The following is a 25,459-nucleotide window of genomic DNA, read 5'->3' on the forward strand; positions in this document are numbered from 1 at the left end:
GCGGGCTGAGGCGGCCCCGCTCCGCCCGGCCGCGCGGTCTGCATGCGGTGGGGAGCCGGGACGCGGTCTGCGCTGCGACGGGAGTCGGTCCCTCCTCGATCCCCGCCCGGCAGCTCAGGGCCGCGGACGCGCTCAGCTCCGCGCTGCCGTGTGTCCGCGGGGAGCGGGGGGAGCCTTCGGCGGAGAACGCACGGCTGTGGCGGTGCCGGGTCGGATCTGGCGGAGCGGGTGTTGCGATGGAGCCGGCTGCGGGGGGTGGAAAGCTGCGCCGCACCTCCGCGGGTGCGCACTGATGCTTCGGTTGAGAGAGTAACACTTGTAAAGTGTCTGAAGGATAAATTCTCCGGAACTTTGTTTCCACTACACTCTTTTTCCTTAAACGGTCTTTTCCTATAAGCTTTTAATAAATCTTTAAAAGTTTTGCTCAAGTACATCATTACTACTATTATTTTTAGAATGAGGCTCTGGTCACTGTGTCTTAGCGCCCTGTCAGTTTTTGAACATGACTAATGATGTACTTAAACTAAGCTGGATTGGTCTTTTTGAAAAAGTTGCTTGGATTCCACTTTCCCCATTTAGTGCAATAAAGTATCTTGCCAGAGTGATGCGTTTGTGCTGCAAAGGATGTTAATGCTCATGAAGCTTATTTTTTTGTGTTGAGATTACACTTTGTATAACACTGAGTCTTTTATGTCCCTTCTAAAAGTAAAGGTAATCCAGCCAGAATTCTGCATCTTGCAGTGTAAATTTTTATTTATTTATGCAAGTAGTTTGCAAACTAGCAGAGTTTGTGTGATAATTTTGTATCCTAGAAACTGTATTTCCCATGAGTTCTTAATCTTCTTACCTCTCAGTTTTTCTGTCTAGATGTGAACACTGTTGGAATAATTTGAGCATCAATTTGTTACTCAGTTTACTACTTTTGTCAAAAAGTAATACTCGCTGCTTTCTTAAGCAAATATGAGCATTAATTCGTCAGAAAAAAAGCTCATTTTTGTTGAAGTGTTGTTTTGAACTGGAGTGCTGTGAAAGTTGGTCTGTGCAACCCAGACAAGCAGCTGAGCTATGAACGGCCAACTCCATTTTGGAACAGGCGCGTACAGGCGTTAGAGTTCAGGTTAGCAAAATGTAGGGGCTGCTGATGCAGGCAGTGCTGTGTTTTAATGGCACTGATGCGCGCCTTGCCAACCTGCTGTGGTCAAGTCATCTCCCAATGATACTTGTGTAGGTACTGAAGCACAGTTTCTGTACTGGTGGTGCTGGTCTCTTCCTTAGCATCTTGATGGAGGCTCTCAGATTTTTTTTTTATTTTTTTTTTCATTCCATGGAGTTACCATGTGGGAAGGGCTGAGAACTCTCTGCTGGAGGGGTGAGGATGCTAACTAGGTTGTAAAGATAGTCTGTTACTGAAGTGCTGGTGTGGAAGTCTGGCTAATGGATCAAGGTCTTCAGCGGGCGATAATTTTGAAACAAGGCTTCTTGTAATTCATGCTAATAAACACTTAGTATATCATAATTAAGCTCATAAAAATGTACATTTTGTCATTGAATAAGCTATGGTACATATGGCTATAATGCCTTCATGTAAAAAATAAGGAATGTGCCAGTAATGTTAGTGAACAAGTGAGGCTTTAATAAACCCCGAGTTCAGTCTTTTCATATGAGTTCTTATCTTCCCTTCACTCATGTGTTTCTTACCTTCCTGTTTTGACAAGAGCCTTCTTGATGTGTAAGGCATAACTTTATAGGGATTCCGCTTGTTTTCTTGTGGTTCATTAAAAAAAAAAATATCAAAAAACACCCAACAAAAACCCCAAACCCCAACAACCAGCCAGGCCAAAAAAAAAAAAAAAAAAAAACAAAAAAAAAAAACCCACCCAAAATTTCCCCTCAGTACTATTTTTAATGTGGTATAACTTAAATGTTTTGGCACAGACAATATATTGGATAGAAGGAATAGTAACATAAACAAGTTGAATGATTGATGCAGAGTTTTTATGTATGATTTAGTTGAGCTTCCTGTGCACCTGAGCTAAACAAGTACAGTTTAGTTCCTCCATGAAATCAGAAGTTACGTAGCAGAAGGCTGAAAACAGTACTGGTGGATAATCACTGTGAAGTTGATTATGGTAGCTTGAGATATTTTCCCTTTGCCAGAAATTGCCATTCCTGCTCATTTAAGTTTTACTAAGCATGTTTCAGTTAACTAGACTGAATTTATAATTAATTGGATGGAGTTATACTTAGATAGTCCGTGGGTGGCGGCCTCTGCTAGAGGCATGGTATGAAATGCAGAGAATAATAAAGTTATGGTTGTCTAATCACTGATTGCTGGATTGAGCCTGAGATCAAGTTTCTGTTTTCAAGATGCTGTATACTATGAGGCTCAGGTGTGTGTTAACTTTTTTCTTTCATTTTCTAGCAAAATTACTATTTGAGCCATTTGAGTTATTAAACATGAAAAAGAACTGTTTCTGGGTAACTTAGAAGCACCTGTAGTTTTAACCTCCTACTTGTGTGATTAGAGTTTAAAAAAGGGAGTAGTCACTTGGCAAATTACTCTTTTAAGATGCAGGAATTCTAGGTGAAAGATAGTGGATGGCTAAAAACATGTTTTGCATCATTCGTGGTATGCAACAACAGTGTGAAGTTTGAACAAGGCAATCCTCCCCTTCCCTGCACACTCAGTTCCACAGGTCTGAGGGTGAAGCTAGGTAACCTCTCGGGCACCAGTGGAAATTCTCCTTGACTAAGTAAAGTTGCCCCCAGCTTGTATTTATTACTTCTGCTCATTTGGTAAGCACGTTTTTGTGTACACTGTTTTAAATTCATCCATTTCTGCATGTTTTAAAAACAAATACATATCCCACACATACTAACATACATAATCCTTTACTTACAATCCACACTTAAAATCTTTTATTTTCAACCACTCTCCCTCTTTTCTAGATATTTGAGTTACAGATTAAAAACTCCTGTGTGTGTGGATGCTGTTCTGTGTGGCCTGGCCTGTTACAGGCAGTCACATGGATGTGCATGCAAACATAGATATCACTCCTCTTTTTCTTCAATATGCTTTTAATATTTTTTTAGAGGAGAACATTGTATGTTTTCCTTACTGATAAAATTCAGTTAAAAGTATTTTCCTTGATAGCTGCATCTGGCTGATATTACCTAGAGGGAGAGCTAAGCAGTCTTTTTCAGCTATGACTTTGACTCATGTGTATCTGCTGAATTCTGAGTGCAGATTCAGTATTGTAAGAGATGTAATTTTGCTTGTTGGTGATCATTCAGGAAGAAAATTCAGTCTAATATCAGATTTCAGGCCAAACTTGCAAAGCCAGCAGGGAATCTATTGCTATAACTGAGAAAAGAAATAAATTTCTTCTGGATGCTGTCGTGACCTGAATATTTTGACAGCTATGTCACTTCAAATTTTTCCAGGGTAAACTTCTTTAAGAAAGTCCTCTAAATTAAGTTTATGTGACAGGAAATAGCTGAAATATGAACACCCAAATGGAACTTTGCTGGCTGGTGAACATGCACTGCATTTGATTTAAGTTCTTTATGAGGATACTAGTTGTTAAGCAAAAATAAACCATGCAGCTAGTGAATTAAAATTCCGAGACTTAGTTCACATTGTCTAAAAGCCTACTTAAAAAAGCATTTGATCAGCTGTGGTGCTGTTTAGTAGTCTGATACGTAGGAGTTAGATATTGCTCCACACACTGGTGTATATTTGTCTTGTAGGTAATATCTTTTCCTGCCATTAGGCTGCAAATACTGCCTGTCAGAAGTTGGAGTTATTGAACTGCAGATGAGGTGTTTTTCCCTGGACACAGAATGCCTTTTGTTCAGTTAGAGGCAACACTGAGAACAGTGCTAAACTTTGGAGTATGTGACACTTGAAAGCTAATCTGCGTTGACAAAAAATAATGTCTGGGACCATCACTATAAATCACTGACGTTTAGAATGTATTTGTAATTGTTTTAAGTAACATTTATGCATTGGCTCAGCCTCACAGTTCTTGGTGTGATTTGTTGTATTTTTTTCTCTGCGTACAGAGAAGAAAATATACGTGTAAGTAACTGATTTTATAAGGCAGTAAAAAGCTAAAAATAAAAACCCCTCCGTATATCTTCTTTGTGTATATCATTCTATGCATTTTTAAGAAGAGGGGTTTAGAATGGTACTGTACCAAAAGCATTTTTAGTTTAAGTAAAACCCCTCTGCCCTGTTTCAAATTTGAGATCTCGCAGAGGCTATCTAGCAAGCAGACATGTAGCTGATTTGTTTTTCATGATTCTTGTAACCTGTAGAAGCTTCATGTTGAGTTAGTGTTTTGAGAATTCAGCTAATGCTTGTAATGATAGGTAAGCATTACTGTAGTCTTCAAGTAGCATTTTTTAATTTACTCTGTAATTAGGCTATAGTTACAGTTGCTCTTAAGTAAACTGAATTGGTTAGAAAGCAATTTGTCTTTGTCATGTAGCGGAATGTATGTGTGTATATGTGCTACATAGCTACCAAAAACTTCCTTTCTTTTCCTCACTAATTGCATAAAAAATGGCATCTGACAGAAACAGTGTGAACCTGTATTACATCTCTCTAAAATTGCCCTTCAAGTCAAGACAGCTTAAGTAAAATCATTACTTTTCTGTCTGTAGAAAAATTATTTTTTTTTCTCCTTGCTCAAGCTTGCAAATTTTCATAGGATACCTTTCCAAAAGTTCATGTGCTGTAGTCTAGAAGGTCTGGGTATACAAGTGCCTGTTAGAGGGGTGATTATGTTTGGAGACTCATTTTGCAGCTTAGTAAATAGCTTGAGGCTTCAGCATCTAAAAAAAAAAAACAACCAAAACTGTTCTTGACTCATCTTCATACCTGTATTCCAGTGCTTCATTGCATTGCTCTGACTGTGCTGCATATGTCTATCTGGTTATCTTTTCACTGCTGACCATTGACTTCTTCCCTATCTTTTAAAGCCCAAGGCTCATTTCATTTCTGAACTTAACAGCTGATCATCCTAATGTTCTCTGCTGGGTAGTTGAATTGTCTCTTCTCAGCCTTTTTATTTGAGAGTACTAAATGTCAGCTGGCTGGCTAATTGAGAAATTGAAACTGTTTTTAATTAATTGGGCAAAGCCCAGTGGAATTGTCTGAGAAGATAGTTGTGCATTTTTAAGTGCATATACTTGGAATCAGTTTGTTAATTCTGAAAGCAAGTCTTTTTATTAATATAAGAACTGAAGATGCTGCAGTCATGGCTTCCTTTTAAACCAGTAAATTATATATTATTAAAAAAAAAAAAAGTAGCTGTGATTTGTAGAGCTTCTATTTGAGTAAAACTGAAAGCATGAAAACAGTGCAGTTGCAGCTTCAAATTATAATGTGCATTAGAGTGCAGTGTTTCTATCCTTCCTGAGTTCTGACAGCGTGGTAAGAGTGTTTGGCTAGTCTTGTGCAGCATGTTGGGTTTGAAGGAAGACATGGCAACAAGCCAAGAAAGTGAAAATTAGCAAACAAGTATTGACATTTTTATACATTAAGCTACCCTGCAGGGTTATGTGTTCACTAAATTTTAAACGATTGTTTTAAAAGTAGAGGAATGGGAAATGAAAATAGCACTAGCTCTTCTGATTCTTTGTTGAAGGATGTTATTATCATATCCCAGTACATTCTAGCTGCTATGGTAACCAGTTAACTTACTGACAATCAGCAGATAAAGTTTAGACATCGTTATGTACATGAAGTACATTTCTAAAAAATTATGTAAATTCTTCCATGTACATTTTCCACAGTATTAAGGGTTGTACTTTCTTTTGAAACTTAGATCAGCTGCATCCAAAAAGTATTAAACAAAACTTTTGATATAGGTCATTTGCAGCATGTATACAAATTAGTTTAGATAAATCATGCATTGTCCTACAAACTAGTTATTTCTGGCTTATTGTAATATAGCTCCTGAATTTTTTCCAGCAGCATAATAAAATGGCTAATCAGGTGAATGGTAATGCGGTACAGTTAAAAGAAGAGGAAGAACCAATGGATACTTCCAGTGTAACTCACACAGAACACTACAAGACACTGATAGAGGCAGGCCTCCCACAGAAGGTGGCAGAGAGACTTGATGAAATATTTCAGACAGGTATAATATGCATTTCTTGTTTCTGACTGGTTATGAAAGTGAGGGCATACCATTTTCAAATTTTTATAGATTAAGGTTTAAAAATTCATTGTTTTTGATCTGTGTAGCTCTGAATGTTTTGCTACTTTGACTTCCCTAAAGGCAATCTGGGTTTGACATTGACTAATTGACACATCCTTAGTGCTGTATGTGATGTTTTAGTTGCTTTAGGGCACAGAGCAATAGTTTCTTAGACGTTGTCAAATAAAGATATATGTTTGAGCATAATGAACTGTACATTTTTTTTTTTTCTCAATCCAAATCATCATTTTGCTTTTACTTTTCTACTGTCAACTCCTCACAGTGGTTCTTAAACACTCAAAGGCTGGATAGGTGACTTAGTGAGGGAAGCAACTAGCTTGTCTTGCCTGGGACTACATTTGAATTGAGTCTGCCTGTGGATTTTTTTGTTCTCTCTAGTTCTGAGTGGACAGTTCAATCCATGTTATTACACTGAAATGTTCAGTTTGACACTAACTGCTTTTCAACAAAGTTGAGGACTAAGCTATCTAGCAAATTGAGTTAATACCTTGCTGGTAGCAAGTGGTCTCTGCACCTTCTAGAGAGGTTTCTTAGTATACAAAGGTTTTTCTATTTTGTTTTGGTAATGCCCTTATTTTGTCCTATAGGCAGAGGCTTCCTTTTCCTCTTTAGAGTGTGTTATGTGAACAGATTTACAAGAAGCAGTAGAAATGCTCTATGTGCTGATCTTAAATGCCTTGGTGGCAAGATGACAGTTTTTGTTGAAAAGAGTCAAAATTCCACTGATCCAGTGAAGGCAGTTTAAAAACAATACTTTGCCAATCTTCAGTATGATACTCTTTTGAGTATTATTGATGTCTTTTGGAAGTCATTCACAGTGAGCTTTCATCAAGCCTTTACCAGCTTTTATTGGCTTTAGATGTACACTTTCTAACTGTGGGTCATGATGACGTGCACTTGATGGTTTGAAAGAAGGTATAAATGCCTGGGCAAAGGAACTTGTGGGGCTCTAGCACGTGTTGCAGTTAGGTTGTGTTGTGAGGAGTTCTCAAGGGATTTAAAACCTTTTCAGCCCAGAAGTTGACTACCTAGTGCAATTCCACTGCATGAGTAACGTGAAGACATTTATTCACAGTTCCTTAATACCACTGAAGATGTTTGCATTGTGCAGGGTTTTGTCAGTGAAGCAAAGTACTTTTGAAACCTGAGCTAAATTTGGGGTTGAACTTTGTAATTTTTAATCTGCTGAGCTCTTGTATGAAAGATACAGGTGCCTTCCAATATGCAGGATCACTTCTGAAATGTAGTCCTTGGGCTTGGCACTACTGTGCGTTTTTGAAATCACTAGCAGTTAAATCTGTGTATTTTGGACATCAAGCTGTTGCAAAGTGTGTGGAGTCCATGGGATCTGTCCTAAATTTTGCTGTGTAGTTTAAAAAGTGCAAATCTTAGTCTGTACTTCTCGTGCTCCACAGTTTATGCAGGTGCATTACAGAAGGAAAGAAATAACCTGTAAAGATCCTTAAACAGAAGAAGTGCTTCAGAACTGGTCCAGTGTTTCTTGGGGGAGTCTGTACCTGTAAAATTAACATTATCCTTTTCAGGTACATAGCAGGACTCAAAATTTTTTGAATTCTAGCTCTTGAACTGCATAGAGCAACAAAATAAGTAAAAAAGAAAAAATATTTTAGACATATAGAAAGTCCACTGATTTTTACTTTTTGAAGTTGGAGGAAAGGGTGAACAAATCATTCTACTTCCTAATATTTTGTGGGGTAAAGCTTCATAAGTATTTGATCGCCAGTTAGGTAGCTCCTTTTTCATGTATTATAGGATACCTGTAATGTTCACATCAGCTTACTCTAGAAAAGCTCCATTCAAGAGAAGGAAGTGTGAAACTTAAAATGAAAGACAAGCAAACAAAATCCAAATTATTAGAAGTGAGCCAGAGTTCACTGTTTCAAACCCTGGTCTGTAATAATGCTTTTATGCAGCAGATTGGATTCCTGAGTGTTAGAAAACTGTTACACATGGGGTATAATCTTGCACCTCAGTTAGTGCTTAGATATATACATTTTAATTTAACTTTTTTCATTGTTGTACTCATGTTCTTTCATATACTTGTATAGGAATATGTAATTATATTAAATATAGAATTCTGTTGCTATGGAACGTAACTTTCTGACTTTAAAAGCAAACTGCATAGTACTTAGTTTTTATGAAACTCAATAGAAATCTGTAACTTCTTTATCTTTAACTTTTAGGGTTGGTAGCTTATGTCGATCTTGATGAAAGAGCAATTGATGCTCTTAGGGAATTTAATGAAGAAGGAGCCCTCTCTGTATTACAGCAGTTTAAAGAAAGTGACCTGTCGCATGTACAGGTAAGGTGAGAGCTCCAGGAGTGCGAGCACATAAGTACAAATAGTATTCTGGCACTGGAGAGTTGTAACTTAGAAATTCATTGATGTTGCTGTATTCTAACATTTCAAACCCAAATCACAAGCCTTTTAAAAATTGCCTTAAGTGTGTGAGTATTTAAATGCAAAGCAAAAGCTCCCAGATAATAAAAATGAGTGTGCTACTGAGAAAATAAGGTAAAAAATACTACCTGGAATCTGATCATTTTTTTCAGTATGACAAGTTTATTCAATTAATTATGTTTTTCTAAAGGATGTTTTCTAAAGGATTTCTAAAAATATTTTTTTTGACATTTTGTTTGTTGCATTAGCTCGATATAGTGACCTCAAGGTATGGAGTGTGTAAGATTTGGTGGATTCCCAGGGCTTTTCATATGCACAATTGAATTATTTTGTAAATTGTATCTACAGAACAAAAGTGCATTTTTATGTGGAGTTATGAAGACCTACAGGCAAAGAGAGAAACAAGGCAGCAAAGTACAGGAATCGACGAAGGGACCAGATGAAGCAAAGATTAAGGTAACATTTAGAAAATACTGATTATTCTGTACTACCTGGTATATTACCTGTATGCAAACTGAAGTAATTTTGGATGTATTTAAAAACTATCAGTACTGCCTATATTTTCACACTTGGCTTTAAAGAAATGCGTGCACGATAGAGATTCAGAAGACAGAATGCTTGTTTGGGATGCAGATATTCCTGATTACACAATTGCCAAAATGCATGAACTTAATATTATGTAAGGTCTATTAAAATATTGATATGTATTTAAGAATTGTCTTAGTTGTCCTTTTATATTAAAGCTTTTATGCACCCATAAAATTACTTTGAGACTGATTGGACATTTCAACATGAGGTATTAGTATATTAAGAAAGTCTTCTGTTGTGCAAAAGCTTAAGTACAGAGTGGGTGAAAAGAATTGCCTGGTGTTCTGGAGTTCTTGGGTTACTACATCTAAAATGGAAAATAAGGGAAAAGGAAAACGAGCTCTTCCCAGTGATCTTGTAGTATAAAAGAAGTGTTGCTGATTGGTGCTGTTTTTTTAAAATCCCAAAATAGCAGGTTTTTTGTTAGTTCTGTCTGTATATAACATGTTACCAAATGTGGCAAGGAGCAGAAAAGGAAAAGTTTGTTAGGATACTTTTAAAATTCTTTATATTTTAATCTGGTATGTCCCCGCTCATAACTAATGTGACATCTTTTTTTCAGGCTTTGCTAGAGAGGACTGGTTACACTTTGGATGTAACTACAGGACAGAGGAAATATGGGGGCCCTCCTCCCGATACTGTATATTCTGGTGTGCAGCCTGGTATCGGAACAGAGGTTAGTATATACAGATTAATCTGTTATTTGGTGTGTCTGTGCAAACTGATAAAGAAGAAATACTTGAAAATAGATGATACTACAAATGAAAGTTTAAATTATTGTAGAGGAAAGCATTCTTCTATGTTTGTGTGTCTCGGTCAGTCTTTCTTACTCTTACTTACTTGACATTATGAAACATTTTTTTGCAGAGAGTAGTGGTCACATGCTACTAGGTTTCCTAGTACAGGTTTCCTAGAGGTGGTCGATGCCCCAAGCCTGTCAGGGTTTAAGAAACATTTGGACAATGACTTAAATAATTCGTTTTAACTTTTGGTAGCGGTCAGACAGTTGGGCTAGCTAATCATTGTAGGGCCCTTCCAACTGAACTATTCTATTAATGATTGACAATACCCAACAGATCTGAAGTATTATGTCCTGTTGGTGGTGGTCATCCTCTTTAGGAAGTCACAGGAAAGCCGTAAAGTTGGTTGTGCTTTAATGCTATTATAAGTATGGTTTTATACGTTTAAGTTTCCTGACGCTTGCTAGAATGGATAACGTGGAAACTCCCTTAAGATAAGAACATAAATGCTTCTCCCATGAATCAGCATTAGAGGCTGTAGCAAAACCCAGCCAACTAGGTATAGAAACCATACCTCTACCAGACTAACTTACTGCTGAAGACTGAATATTGCTGGTGGGTTTTTTCTTTTGTTTTGTTTTGCCTAAGATTTTGAAAACCACTTCTCTTCTGTCCTCAATATATCTCTTTACATAGGAGTGTAAATCCCTCTTTTCTAATATTTTGGGTAAAAGTAGGAAGGAATGTGATGTATTACTTTGGATTGTGGCAGTGAATGTTTTGTGTTTGAAACTTACTTAAATAATACTGAAGCTCTCATAGCTTGTGCTAGCTCACATAGACAGATCCGTCACTGATGTCAGTAGTAGCAAACCTCTGGTTTTTAAGGATACCCAAGTTCTGTTACTGATTTCAAGATGATACATACATCTTGGGGAGAAAAATGTCTACCTAGTATCAGATCTTCCTACTGTAAATATTTGCACACCAAGTAATTTGTCTTTTGAAAACATGAAGTGGAATTCATTACATGTGCACTATAGTTTTAACTCTCTTGCAATATGTACTTGAACATTGTGCAGTAAAACTATTGATAAATAATCTTACGGATGTTCAGCATGTTGAACACTCACAAGTTGTCACAGTGAATACTGTGGGTGAAGCTGTCCAATGTATTTTTTCAAGCGAGTCAACTTTAAGAGCAGCTGGACCTTTTTGGAATGTGATTCTGTAATAAAGACAAAGCAGTTACAGCTGTGCGGAAGATTGGAGGAGAAAATAATTGCAATATGATTTGATTTTAAACTTGAGTATTCATTTTATTTAAGGACTTGCTGCTCCACTATAAAGCGTTTTGTTTATAGTGAGGCTAACATGCTGTTGATACTTGGTGACATTTATGGGAGTGTTTATTGGATGAGAATGGAAGTAATTATTTGGGTGTTTCCTTCTCTCCTTACACTGGCTTTGTTGTTTGCACCTGCAGACATGGATAACTGTGTATCATCAGGAGACTTGTACAGTGCTCCTTTGTTTTGCTTAAAATTTCTAAGATCTTTTTTCTCTGCTTTTTCTTACCTCCAGTGAGTTCTTCTTAAAGAAGCTGTTCTTAAAGATGGTCAGAAGGGTTTTAAGGATCATTTATTTATTTATTTCTCTCCTTCCAAAGGACTGTTGTGGTTTGGGCTGGGTTGGCCAATGACGAGACAACAGATGATCTTCTCTGCCTCCCGCTCCTCTCTGAGGAGAGTGTGAAAAAGTTTTACAAATTTAGAAGGAACTAAACTACTTTAATGAAATATGAATAATAAAATAAAAAGGAAATAATGAATTAGATACAATATATACGAACCGTATCAAGCTCCCAGAATGATGTCACCAGCAGGCACTGGGGAAGTCCCAGACAGGACTCAGCAACAGGTGGGAACTGGATTCTGGATCTGGAGTCAGGAACACACGGATTGAGATCAAAGGCAGATGAACAGACAGGGTCCTCCTTGGATGTCAGCCATTGAAGAAAGAAGCTGACCCTTTGACCCCTCAGCTTTTATAGTGAGCATGCAGCAGATAAGATGGAATACCCCCTTGGTCAGTTTGGGTCACCTCTCTTGTCTGCTCCTCCCTGCAGGTGGGACCCCTCTATGCTTTTTGGTTTCTGAACTTCCAATGGGGCAAATAAGGAAATTAGCTGACTTTGGTTGTTACAGAAATAAGTGTAAGCAAGAGCCTCTCTGCACACCATTCCTTGACATTAACTATAAACATCGGTCTTATCACTCTGAGAACAGTTTTCTGCACAACATGCTGTTAATTTCAGAGAGTTAGAAGAGGCCTAATCAGGGAGTAAAACTATTGAACAGAAAGTCGGTTCTGTTCTACCTTTTTTTTTAAATTTTTTTTTTCTCTCTTTAGAGGAGGTTAAAAAAAAAAGTGGCATTCATATAGCCTGTCTAAACTAATGTTACACCAAAAATTAAGGAGGTGACCGATGCATTATTTTATTTCCATCCTTCATTTTTTGGTGTAATAGAACACCCTTTAAAACACGATTTGAAGAACAGGAGGCTTCTTTAGTAACTGTAAAATACCAATCCTTTACCCAGCTATAACAGGGGTAGGAGGAAAGCACTCTTCAAAACTAGCACAGTGCAGCTAGCGTGAAAAGAGTAATTGACTTAAGTCTGTACTAATTGTTGGACTGGCTTCAGTTTTATTGAGAGGTCTCCAGATAAAGTTAAGTCTTACACCTAAAATTCTGAGAGACTTCTATTTCAGTGGTTTTCAGTGATGTGAAATAAAAACCTTGAAAATTCTGTAAACGGTTTTTGTCCATAATGTGCTAAGATGATGTGCAAGGTTAGATGTCTATATGTTTAGACTGTATAAACTGGAGGAATTGCTAAATGTGCTTTTCGGAGCCCAAATTTACTGGATAAGTAGAATAACGTAATCTTTGAATGTCGTTATCAAAAATGCAACATTACTTCTGGCTCTGAGAATGGTAAGTTGGCATTGCGTCTGCTCCTGGGTAGGTGCATGGTCAGAATTTGTAACGAAGTCAGGGAAGGGTTGTGAGGCTGACTTGCAATCTGAAGAGTGATATGTTATTGGAGACATTGGAGGCATTTAACCTGCTTTTGCCCATAATAAATTGAATGGGAAGGATCAGATAGTGTGATAACTCTAACTTAAGAAGCAATGGGATAATAAACTCAACAGGTGTTGAACTAGACAAAAGCTTGTGCTGATTTTAGTACACAAATGGAATGTCTACTGGAAGAACTATGGAGGTTTGAAGGTTTTTCCACTGTGCCAGAGTTGTTTTTTTCCACTTCCATTTTTTTTTTTTTTGAATGAAGATTGTAGATTTGGATGAGATGAAGCAGTTGTGTGGCCTGCACTTAAATCTGGCATCTAAGAAAAATTGACTGCAAAGCACATAAAGAACGCTCTTAAAAGGAGAGATATTGAAGAAGCAACGCTTCTTGCCACGCTGCAGTACACTTCAGTTGCTGAAATAACTGAAGGACACATCTAGTGGATTGCATCCCTCAATGCTCAGTAAAGTTGTTCAGGAAACTGAATTTTTTTTTTCCAAGTTTAAGCTTTTCATAATTAATCCTGTAAAACAGTAATAAAGAAGAAGTAAAGTGGAATACTTGAGTGCTTTGTACAGGTTCTTTAGGAAGCAAAACTGGAAAAAGAAGTCTTTTGTTGTGGAACTAAAAGATGAAGCAAGATACCTGACACTTATGTTCTATGGTATTTCAGCAACTTTATTCAAGCTTATCAACATATCTAAAAGAAAAAAATTATCACAGATGTTTGTTCTGACCCTTGCAAGATGTTCAGCTCCTGTTTGTCATGTCTAGTATTGATCTTGTAGTTCATTAACATACTAAGTTTACATGCTCAGAGCAAATTCACTTAGATGTGAATTATTCCCACAGAGTTATTTAGGCCTTCTATTATAAGTGGAATTTACTCTAGAATATAGGTCAGATATGAATGTATTCAAATTAAATCCTTAATTCTGTTTCTCATACTAGCTCCTAGAGTGTATTACCTGAACTGAACTGTAGTAGCAGTCTTGTGAAGTTGTCGATGGTATAAAGTTTGTAGAGAGTGAGCCGAAGAGACTGGAAAGAAAGGAAGAAACAGAAGCTTTCAGGATGGTAAATCTTTGCTAAATAGCTGGAAAAGCTGACTTTGTATTTGGATTAGGGTTTTTTTTCTTGAGTCTGTTCTGGCATGTCACCTTCAGTTTCTGCTGGCAACGGTAGCATCTGAAACAAATAATTTAATGTGGACTTTTTGCATTTAACTGACTTAACTCTCCACAAACTGTAACTGTTTTCAAGTGATTGTTTCACTGTCCTGGTAGCAAGTGGAGTTTCTGTCTCTTGTGCACTTCCATGATGGTATCACGTTTTTGTCTTTAAAAACTGTGCATGCGTTTTGGAATGAAATCTAGGTAGTGGCAATGGGCTTTTTGGGAAGATGAGGCAAAAGCCTATTGGCTCTGCCATTAAATTTTCATTCAGTATGATAAATCTGGTTCTTTTTTTCCCCCAGTACCAAATATACCCTGGTCAATTGGCATTCACACTGAACTGAGAGGAGCTAAGCTAAGAGAAAGAAATGTTCTGGAAGCTGAATTTCAGGAATATCTGTACAACATAAACATCTAAAGGTTCTAGCTTTCCTTTGGGAATTATCTGCTCAGTCTTCAGTACTAGATATGACTATGGCAAGGCCTTGCCAAGATGGAATAGGTTGTCTCCTCATAGCTTTTTTTTTACTACAAAAACTATTTGAAGTTAAAATAAATGGAATTTGATCTTAGTGGGTGTTTGGAATATTTTGCTTGTATTAGCAATTCAGATATTTTGACAATTCAGAGAGCTGTAGTGATGAAATAATTTGAGGGGGGAAGCTTTCTGGGGAGGCCTCAGCAGAAAAAATTAAACTCTTTAACAAAACTTCACACAAGTTTGTCACTCTATGTAAGGAACAAAAAAGTGAGGACTCCAGATTTTCTCAGAGAAATAAAAACATTGAGATGGTGGAAGCTAAAACAACTGCAGACTGGAAATGAGATTTCAGTATATATTAAAAGTGGAAAGTATGTATTTTAAAGATTTTTGTAGACTTTTCTACATTAAGATTGGGCTACAGAATGATTTGAAAATACTGGAAGAGCAAGGAAGTGTTTGGCCTACTTTAGTATAGGATACCCAACTACGTAGCCAGTAAGGTCTTTGTTTTCAATTGCCAAAATTATAACCAGGTAAGAGCGATTTACCTCTTCAGTGGTGAAAATTTACAACCTATTCAATATAAGTAACAAATGCAGGTTTTCCATATGTAAAGCCTAGAACTACCAGTGGGAGGTGTAAAAGACTTCCCAGGACATACACTAATTTTGGCTGCAGTGATGGCTGCCCTGTCTCTGCTGTCATGGTTTATGCTGCAATGTACTTCCTTTCTCAGGAACTTTGAAGTGTTAAAAGTACGTTTGGATTTCTGAAAAAGCTTTGTTTAAGTGTCCTCTTCCTGTTTAGGTTTTCGTTGGTAAGATTCCCCGAGACTTGTATGAAGATGAATTGGTACCACTCTTTGAGAAAGCTGGTCCAATTTGGGATCTACGCCTCATGATGGATCCTCTTTCTGGTCAAAACAGAGGTTACGCTTTCATTACCTTTTGTAGTAAAGATGCAGCGCAGGAAGCAGTCAAATTGGTGAGTAACTGATTTTCAGACTGGACAAGATAATTTAGACAGCAAACATGTTGGTAATCTCTTAGATAATGAAGTCTTCGAAGTGTTTGATTAAAGCATTCATTGAGAGACTCAAAATTTTACTTTCTTCAAAATTGGCTCCTGATTTAGTGTATGTAAATAACGTTCTGCTTCTAGGACTGTAGTCTGCTATACCTTGCTGCTATACCTTGCTGCAGTCTGCTGGAAGTACTTGCATGATTATAGCGAGAGCTTACTTGATTACTGGAAAGTATATTCTTTAAGCTTTACTGTGTTTAAGTTTTATCACCTGTCCTGCTACAAAGAGCTGAATAGAGATGCTTTGTTCTGCTGCCGTGGAGGTCTCTGATTTGGTGTTCTTTCTGGTACGCTGTGGTCTTTAGCTCTTTCCAGTGGCAGTCCTGCAGTCAGCTCTCAGCAGGGCACCCTGGCTCAGCCGAGGGCGCAGGCCAGTCCCTGGGGAGTTAAGGTGGGAGACAGCAGCCTGAGCGGGGCCCTGGCTCCTTCAGCTTTGCCTCTGCCTCAGAGGAGGAAGTAGAATTAGGCACATCGATGCCTGTCACAAGGTGTTGGATATGGCTGTGAAATACTGCTTGTACTCCCAACCAAAAGAGGGGAAATGCTTTCTCTCATTTGCCTGAGCAGAATTCAGCTGATCTGCATGAAGAGGGCTGGGTGGAAAAAAACCCCAACCAACCCTGAAACCTAACAAAACTTGAGAATTCTGTTGCATTGTAAGAGCCTGAGAAAAAGTCATTGCCTCTGAGTGTTCCAGTGCTTGTTCCCTCAAATATTTTCCTGTATTTAGAAGTAGTTGCAGTTGTTAGGTTAGGCTCTTCCAGGGTTAGGAATTGCATGTCCCTGCCTGGGCTGTTTTTTCTTTCTCGAACCTACTTGGATGTTTCCTGAAGGAGATGCACAAAATACATTTTTGCAATTGGTTGCTTCTGGGTTTCAGTGTTTGAAGATGGTAGATATGAGTTACTGCCACTTCTGAAGGAAAAGTCGTATTGAAACTTTTTTCTTTTTTTGACCAAGTTGAAAGTGCTCAGAGGTGTTTCTCCAAATGTTTACTAATTGAGGAAGATGAAAAGGAAGATGCTGAAATGACAGGAGATGTAGCAAGCTACGTACCAGTGAATGAAGACTGGCCTCCATACCCTGGATATTTCACCAAATAAGTGAATTTGTGTGAATATAGTCCTGAAGTCCTGTATCTGGCTTACCTTCTCCCTACTTCCTCCACCCTACCATTACCCAGTAATCGGGCAAGGCTTGTATGTAGGTGAAATATTTTCCACAGAAAGGAAAATGCGGCAGACACATGCTAAATTTTGGAGCTAATTAAACCTTGATAGCAAAGTGAGGTTCTTTGAGAAAATGAACTTGAAATTTTGAAGTCTTGGTTTCTCTACACTAGGTGGGTCTTCTACTTGTGTTTGCAGGTACTAGTGGGAACATGATTGGTTGTAGGTAAAACAGCTTTGTAAGATGTAATTTGAAAAGTGGATTCAGATTAAGTTCATGGCACTGGAACACAAGGTTTTATTGTGTTCTGAATCACTGCTGTATGTGAAGCAGCATTCTGAGAGGGTTTTGTCTTCCTTAAAGTGATCGTGTTTGAATAGCCTGTGGTACCTGAATGTTGTTCCTAGGTGTTCTTGAATATGAAGAAGGTTATTGAAGGTGTTGCTCGGTCATCTGTATGGCTTTGTCACAGCTAGGGTAAAAATGGCTGAAAACTTGCTTTTAAAGAATTGGATGATATTTTTTCAGAAGCTGGCTGATGACCAAACATCCATTCTCTTAGCCTGTGTTTGAAAAACCTACCTAAACTAAAGATGGTGTCTATCTTGAATTCTTTCTCTCTCTTTTTTTTTTTTTTTTTTTTTTTAAAGATTGAACTCTTGTACTCTTAAAGACCTATTGGGAGTGTTTGTGTTGTAATCCAACTGTGGGTACAAGCATGAAGCAGTGGGCTAAATTTTTTTTTTTTTTTTTTTTTGTGGGAAGGTTTAAAACTTAACAGTAAAATTTATAGAGTCCTAGCATTTACAAGGTCAAAGAAAGTCCCTGTGGTGGGGACACGGTCACATGCTAATTTGGACTTTTGAGTATCTTGCAGCAAATACACTCAGTGTTTAAAAGCTGTCAAAGTAAAGTGGAAGAACTCATAATATAATGCTATGTAAGAGTAATCATTATAGCAATCTATAATGATTATTAATTACAGCAGCAATGACTGCCATTTAGTCCCAGTACAGGAAGCACTCATCAGTTGTCTAGAGAGATCTTTCAAGTCTGAGATAAACAGTAGGTGAGTATATTCACCCTGTGCACTTTGTATCTGTTACACGTTGTTCCTTGTACATCAGTTTTTGTAGCTTTCCATTCAGCAGAACTTCCAAAGTTCCAGTGGAAAACCTAAGTTTGGCAATGTTCTTCCAAGTGAATGCTGACCCAAATACTGCAGTTCTACTAATCCTCTTGCAATATGAATTCAAGTGGCTACGTATAAAAATAGTAGATCATAAAGAAAATAGCTGATTTTGTGATTTGGGGAATCTTTTTATCCACATCATTGTGGGTAAAGCAGACGAATACCTTTTTATTTTCTCAGTGTGACAACTATGAAATCCGTCCTGGGAAGCACCTTGGAGTATGCATCTCTGTGGCAAACAACAGGTTATTTGTTGGGTCAATTCCAAAGAACAAGACTAAGGAAAACATATTGGAAGAGTTCAGTAAAGTCACAGGTAAGACCTTAACAAGTTTATCACACTGATCCCAAACCTTGGTTCAGTTTCTCTGTTTTGTAGGTCTAGTTGTTTGACAGATGTGTTCGGCTATCACTTAAACTATTTCCAAGTTGGGTTCTAAGTTTATTCCTCGTAGAAATTTTATGTATTGGATACAATTTATAGTAAAGGGACTAGTGTCTGTTTTGCTGATTATTAAATAAATGATGTTGTACGTTTACAATCTGAGATGGAAACAGCACAAATGAACTCCAAAAAACGGGTGAAGGTCTAATTCTGTTATCTTTTCTAGCTTCCTGTTGAAGGTTCTGTATTTGTAACTGGATCTACAGTAGATTCTGCTTTCACAACTGAGAAGTTTTTGGAGAGCCTCAAACAAATGTATAGTTCAGGAATGATGGGGAGAAGGGAATACTAAATCAGTTTAGAGGGAATGTTATTGCAGGAATAATGACAGGTTAATTCCTGTCCCAGTTCTTCAGTGTTGTTCCCCAGCATACGCAGCAAGTAGGAAGAAGAGTCAGCTCATCACTGGAAGGACGCTCCTGCTTTAAATATGAGACTGAATTCTTGATTGCTGCTCTTGTTCCTGTAGGAGACCTTTAACCTACTGCTGCTTTTTTTTGGATTGCTATTTATAAGCACTTCAGGGAAAAGGTGAAAACAGAAAGAGAGTATTTGTTTAATTATCTCTCCTCTTTTTGGAGAGATGTGGAAGAAATTCTCTCCAGCTTCCCCCGGAGGTGGGGAGATGCCATGTATTAATGCTGACTGCTTTTCAAAAATGTCAAAATAGTAAAAAAAAAAAAAAAAAGAGAATACTTATGCTGTGTGAACTGATCAGCTTGATGTTTTACAGCGCCTGATTACGAGGTAAGTTTGTTCTGGAGAACGTCACCTGCTAGGTGACCTGTTTCTGGGTAAATTGGATGGATATCTTCTCGTTCTTTTGGGGTTTTTTTGTGCTCCCTCTTCCTTTCAGGTGATAAATCCAAGGCTGTCTATCAGAAAAAACAAGTGAAGGTGTTTTAGAGTAGACTCTAGATTTTTTTCTTCCTTTTGAAGTTTGATACTAAAGACTTGTTTTTCAGAGGGTTTGGTGGATGTAATCTTGTATCATCAACCTGATGATAAAAAGAAGAATCGAGGATTCTGCTTCTTGGAATATGAGGATCACAAGTCAGCAGCACAAGCTCGCCGCCGCCTAATGAGTGGGAAAGTAAAAGTCTGGGGAAATGTTGTGACAGTGGAATGGGCTGATCCAGTAGAGGAACCTGATCCAGAAGTCATGGCGAAGGTAAGTAAAAGCTTAACTGGATGCTTTTGTGCTTTGGGAGGAATTTCTTTATGCCACAGGGATGAAGATTTGTTGCAGCTCAGCAATGCTAGTTTTAAGCATGAAAAGCAATTGGAGGGTGTTTCCATAGTAAGCCATGCAAACTGGCATGGTCTGAGCACTGCAAATTAGTTGCCTGTGTAATGTGTTAGGAAGATACTGCTATAATGGGCTGTTACAGGCAATGGGCACAAACTGGAACACAGGAAATTCCATCTCAATGTGAGGAAAAACTTTATTTTCTGTGAGGGTGGCAGAGCTGTGGAACAGGCTGCCCGGAGAGGATGTGGAGTCTCCTTCTCTGGAGACATTCAGAACCACCTGGATGCATTCCTGTGTTACCTGCTCTGGCAGGGAGTTGGACTGGATGATCTCCAGAGGTCCCTGCCAACCCCTGCCAGTCTGGGATTCTGTTCACATTTAAACTAGTAGCATACAGGGTTACCCTGTTGGATTGGCACATCAGTCTGGTCCTTGTCTGCTTCTGCTGATAATGAATACTAGCAGGTATTTTGTAAAACTCTTTTCCAGGGTGAGATGAAGGTGAAGTTCAGTGTAGGTAACGATATGCTCTTTTCCATGTGTTTTGGGACAACTCTTTGCTGCTCTTGAGTTCTATTACTAAAATGTTACTGGGATTTGTAGCATCCCAGAAGCAGAAAATCAAAGTTGGATGTTCTTCTGGTTGTGGAAGGGAACTGTGGAAGGAGAGAAGTTGTAGAAACTTCATACAGGTAACTATAAGGCTATCTATCCTTTTTTTTTTTTTTTTTTTTTTTTTTTTTTTTTTTTTTTTTTTTTTTTTTTTTTTTTTTTTTTTTTTTTTTTTTTTTTTTTTTTTTTTTTTTTTTCAACAGGTACAGAATTTAGAAGGTTACCCAAAATTTCTTAATGCAGAGGAGGAGAGAATAACACCTTACTAGTTAATGTTAGTTTCCTTTCATGTTTGGCTGTTAAAGATTACAGATTTCTTTCTTATTTTTTCACCAGGTGAAAGTTTTATTTGTAAGAAACTTGGCCACTACTGTGACAGAAGAAATTCTTGAGAAATCCTTTTCTGAATTTGGGAAGCTGGAAAGAGTAAAGAAGTTGAAGGATTATGCTTTTGTTCATTTTGAGGACAGAGGTGCGGCGGTGAAGGTAGGTTGATTATTCTTTCCTAGCTGATATGAGTGATGGAATTAAGAAATTTCTTTTCAGTAAATATCTAGATAAGACAATTTGTAGAGCCCATTTAATAAGGTTACCATTGTGAGGATTTTAACACTAATAATTTTGTTGCTATGATTTCAATAGCTAGGAGGATGTGAAACTTGCAAAGGGCAAAACTGTAGCAAGTTAAGAAGTAGGCTGGAAATGAGGTATAGATCAATGCAGGAAAGTCCAGAGGAGAGGTAGGGGAAAGACCAAGCAATACAGTTTTTCCGAGGAAACACTGACAGAAGGTATCAGTTTGTCTCAAAGACCCCTATTTAAAGGCTGTGTGTTGTTTTGGAGTGACAGAAGTATTGAATAGAAATTACAAGGTAATTTAAAAATGCTTTCAGAAGAGGAGGAGAATGGCACTGGCAACTCCTTTAATGCATTACCTATTTTTAACTGCACATGCTCCCTAGAAGGTTTCTCCTAAATGACTTCTTAGATGTTGGAGGTCATTACTTTAAGCTTCAAAGATGTCTTCCTCTTTATCTAAGAGCAGTTGAGAAGGTCACTAACCTCTGCTGTTTGTACTTCGGTAGATTGAATTCTATAGAAATTATTCCATGTGTGTTTTAAATCCGTAGTTTGTGGGGAACCTTATTAAGGTTTACTGAACCTTATTAAGCATTTTATAGCCATTTAATAACTTGTAATTTCCCTGCCCACCAAAACAGAGTTTAGAATACTCTTTTGAGTTTGCCATTAGGAGCAACGTCACTTGTATTCAGTGAAGTTGAAGTCAGTTTGGATGGGTTTAGACCATGTCCAAGAAGGGGTAAGAGATTCTTGACATAGAAAGGGTGAGCCAAAAACACTTCCTGACATGTTTTATTGTAGTATGTCGTTAAACGCTTTCCAATCCTTCCCCAGTAGGCCTTACTTCTAAATGCAGCAGATGAGCAAAGGTAGTTCAAATGCATTACAGCAGAGCCTCTCTAGTGCTGTTCTTTCATGAAACAAGCTGGAGTACTGCCACATCTGCCCCATGTGACTCATTTATGGCCACTAAATCGGTTTATGAATTCTATGAGATATTTTTGTGTATGGATGTGTTGGGTTTTTTTCATGAAAGCATTTTTATGATGTATTAATACATGGAACTGACTTATTGATTCCAGAGTCTACTTATTTTCATACCTTCTTTGAAATAAATTGCCATGATATCTAATGTTTTTGAGGCCTTTTGCTGAACTGACCTGTGAAGGCTTTGTTAATGCAAGTATTAATGCCCAGAAATGTTAAATGCAAAGCAGATAACTTCAGGTAAAGAGTTGGGTGATACTTTGTGTGTGTGTATATTAAGTTCTCTTTGTGCGTACATTTGATAATAACAAATTACACATTACTTTTATGGAGGATTCTTGCCCCACTTGATGACATCACCAGGTTTCAGTATTTTTTTCCTTTTTTAAGTTTGTGTCCTCAGGAGTAGTTGATTTCCTAGGAGGCACTCACAGAGCACATTTAACTAGCTAAGAAGCCCAAATATAAAAAAAAAAACTTGTGTGCATGTGCTCTACCTGACAAAGCTCACAAGTACAGTGAGTGTTCATGTCAGTGTGAGATAGTGAGACCTTCTGTCAATGTATTTCTGAAATGTTTATAGGGGATATAGGAACATAAAAAGTGATAGCGGTGTGTTTTTTTTTTTAAATAATGTTCAATAAGTTTTAATCCTATTTTACTTTATATATGAAGAGAGTATTTTTTTTTTAAATGCTACTTCACTGTAACTGGTGAATAAGTGGGACTTAACTAGAATGTTAAATATATTCTTTAAAATAGCACAAAAATGAAGCACATGGCATAGTTTGGCCTGGAGCAGCCAGTAAGTTTTATTTTTAATAGAATCAAGTTTATAGTTGTTTCTCTTCTAATTTTTGTACAGGCTATGAATGAAATGAATGGGAAAGAGATAGAAGGGGAAGAAATTGAAATAGTGTTAGCAAAGCCACCGGATAAGAAAAGGAAAGAACGTCAGGCTGCCAGACAGGCCTCCAGAAGTACTGCGTGAGTGTTCCTTCTTGTACTACTGCAATATTACAGAATGAAATTCTGCTGTAAAATATGAGTTAGTTTAGAAGAACCTGAATGACTCTTCCATTCTCCATGTTTTGTATTGTTAATCAACAAGGGGAAATTTATACTTCAGTTTGGGAAACTTTTCAAGATAAATAATTGCATGTTTCTTTTTCTTAATAGGTATGAAGACTATTATTACTACCCTCCGCCTCGCATGCCACCTCCTATTAGAGGCAGAGGCCGTGGAGGGAGAGGTGGATATGGCTATCCCCCAGATTACTATGGCTATGAAGATTATTATGATGATTATTATGGTTATGACTATCATGACTACCGTGGTGGCTATGAAGATCCCTATTACGGCTATGATGATGGCTATGCTATAAGAGGAAGAGGAGGAGGAGGAAGGGGTGGGAGAGGTGCCCCTCCACCACCTAGGGGGCGGGGAGCACCACCACCAAGAGGTAGAGCTGGCTATTCACAGAGGGGGGCACCCATGGGACCACCAAGAGGAGCCAGGGGTGGGAGAGGGGGTCCTGCACAGCAGCAGAGAGGACGTGGTGCTCGTGGAGCCAGGGGCAACCGTGGGGGCAACGTAGGAGGCAAGAGAAAGGCAGATGGGTACAACCAACCTGATTCCAAGCGCCGTCAGACCAACAACCAGCAGAACTGGGGCTCCCAACCCATCGCTCAGCAGCCGCTCCAGCAAGGTGGTGACTATGCCGGTAACTATGGTTACAATAATGACAACCAGGAATTTTATCAGGATACTTATGGGCAACAGTGGAAGTAGACAAGTGAGGAGGGATTGAGAATATTGGAAACATAGAATTGGCTGTAGCTCTACATCCTTCAAAACAAAATTGGCTTAATGTTTCATCCTTCAGTAGCGATTGGCTGCCATTTGTATTGGGCTGAAGAATCACTCTATTGTGTATATACTCGAGTCTCTTAGTTTTCTTTTTTCATAAACGCACTTGGACATTACTGGGCTTGCAGAATTCCTGAACTCCATATGGGGTTTCAATGCTTTTATCATTTTAGGCTTCATTTTAGCAGTTTAAAAGCAGGAATGGCACACTGTTCAATCATGTTTTTGCAGAACCTCTGGTTTTGGACAGTTCCTTTTTTTTTTTTTTTTTTTTTTTTTTTTTTTGGATTTGGGATAGACTACATAGGAGTATGCTGTACATAAAAGTAAAAGCCAGTGCTTTGTCTTAGTAGTTTTAAGAAATTACAACAAATTAAGTTTTCTTGTATTGAAAATAACATGATTGTATGTTTTGCATTCCTAGAAGTAGGTTAACTGTGTTTTTAAATTGTTATAACTTCACACCTTTTTGAAAATCTGCCCTACAAAATTTGTTTGGCTTAAAACGTCAAAGCCGTGGCAATTTGTTCCTTGATGTGATTGTATTTCCAATTTCTTGTTCATGTAAGATTTCAATAAAACTCAAAAATCTATTCAAAACATTACCTATTTCAAATTCAATTGTGTCCTAAAACATTATTTCATTGGTAATTCTTGCGAAAAACATTGTTTTCAAAGTATAACTGCCTATGTGAGTGATCAAATTCATGCAAAATTTCTTGTGCTTTCCAACATGTAGCACTGTGGACATCAGACTGAAAACTAGGAGAAATTACAGATAGCCCAAAGGGCACTCTTTGTTTAATTGCTGTTCAATAACTTATCAGCATCTAATTTTGAAACTTTTTTTTTCTTTTAAAAAGTGTTGAAATGTATCCAAACATTCATGGAGATCTAATTTAAATACAGTCTTCTAATGTAATGTGGAGAAGGAAGCAGAGCCTACAATGGTGTTAATTTTGTGCCTTTTTATTATGTACTGTGGAGTCCCTCTAGAGGCTATTCTGTTAGGATCCAGCCATATTGTATTATTCAGTGTATGGACACATAGGGAAGTGGTTTTGATCTCAAGCATCTTAGTCTAATTTAACATAATATTTGACTAGGGATGAGAATTATAAATTAAGTGCTGCGGCACAGTAAACTAACTTCTTGCTACAGATAACACAAACATACTCTCCATATTTTGCTTATTTCTGTCTTGACATTTTAATTTGATGTTCTGCCATGATGAACAATTTGCCTTAGAATTCTCATGCCTTGTAATAAGGCTGTTTAAAAAAAAAAAAAATCCATAATATCTTTTGGGGACATTACTAGCTACATTATTGGGGTATTATGTGTTGCTTTGACTCTTGTCTTGGACATTCCAGATGTCAATTTTAACTGGCAAGTCATGACATTACTCTTCTGTTGCATCTGAGCCATTCTGTACCCCAATGAAGAACATTTGCTTCTCAAGAAAAGAGAGAAACAAACGGATTTAAACTTTCTCTAAAGAAAACTATTGCTGGACCTCTAAATAGCCA

At 37.7% G+C, this 25,459-nt stretch overlaps 1 protein-coding gene across 4 annotated transcripts in view; it reads left to right on the plus strand.

The window, feature by feature from the left end:
- The window catches only part of HNRNPR (heterogeneous nuclear ribonucleoprotein R), a 25,019-nt gene extending 484 nt beyond the window's left edge, over positions 1–24,535 (plus strand). The window contains exons 2-11 of one of the 4 annotated variants that reach the window (XM_014949169.1): positions 5,981–6,149; positions 8,435–8,553; positions 9,001–9,108; positions 9,803–9,916; positions 15,545–15,721; positions 18,363–18,498; positions 19,593–19,798; positions 20,828–20,977; positions 22,926–23,047; positions 23,240–24,535. In XM_014949169.1, coding sequence (XP_014804655.1) covers positions 5,981–6,149; positions 8,435–8,553; positions 9,001–9,108; positions 9,803–9,916; positions 15,545–15,721; positions 18,363–18,498; positions 19,593–19,798; positions 20,828–20,977; positions 22,926–23,047; positions 23,240–23,852 — 1,914 coding nt within the window. In that variant the 3' untranslated portion in view covers positions 23,853–24,535. The remainder of the gene's footprint in view (positions 1–5,980; positions 6,150–8,434; positions 8,554–9,000; positions 9,109–9,802; positions 9,917–15,544; positions 15,722–18,362; positions 18,499–19,592; positions 19,799–20,827; positions 20,978–22,925; positions 23,048–23,239) is intronic. The other 3 variants (XM_014949170.1, XM_014949172.1, XM_014949171.1) reach the window with 3 other exon arrangements.
- The last annotated feature ends 924 nt before the right edge of the window (positions 24,536–25,459 follow it).

Source organism: Calidris pugnax, unplaced genomic scaffold (genome assembly GCF_001431845.1).
Source record: "Calidris pugnax isolate Ruff unplaced genomic scaffold, ASM143184v1 scaffold174, whole genome shotgun sequence".
Classification (NCBI taxonomy): Eukaryota; Metazoa; Chordata; class Aves; order Charadriiformes; family Scolopacidae; genus Calidris; species Calidris pugnax.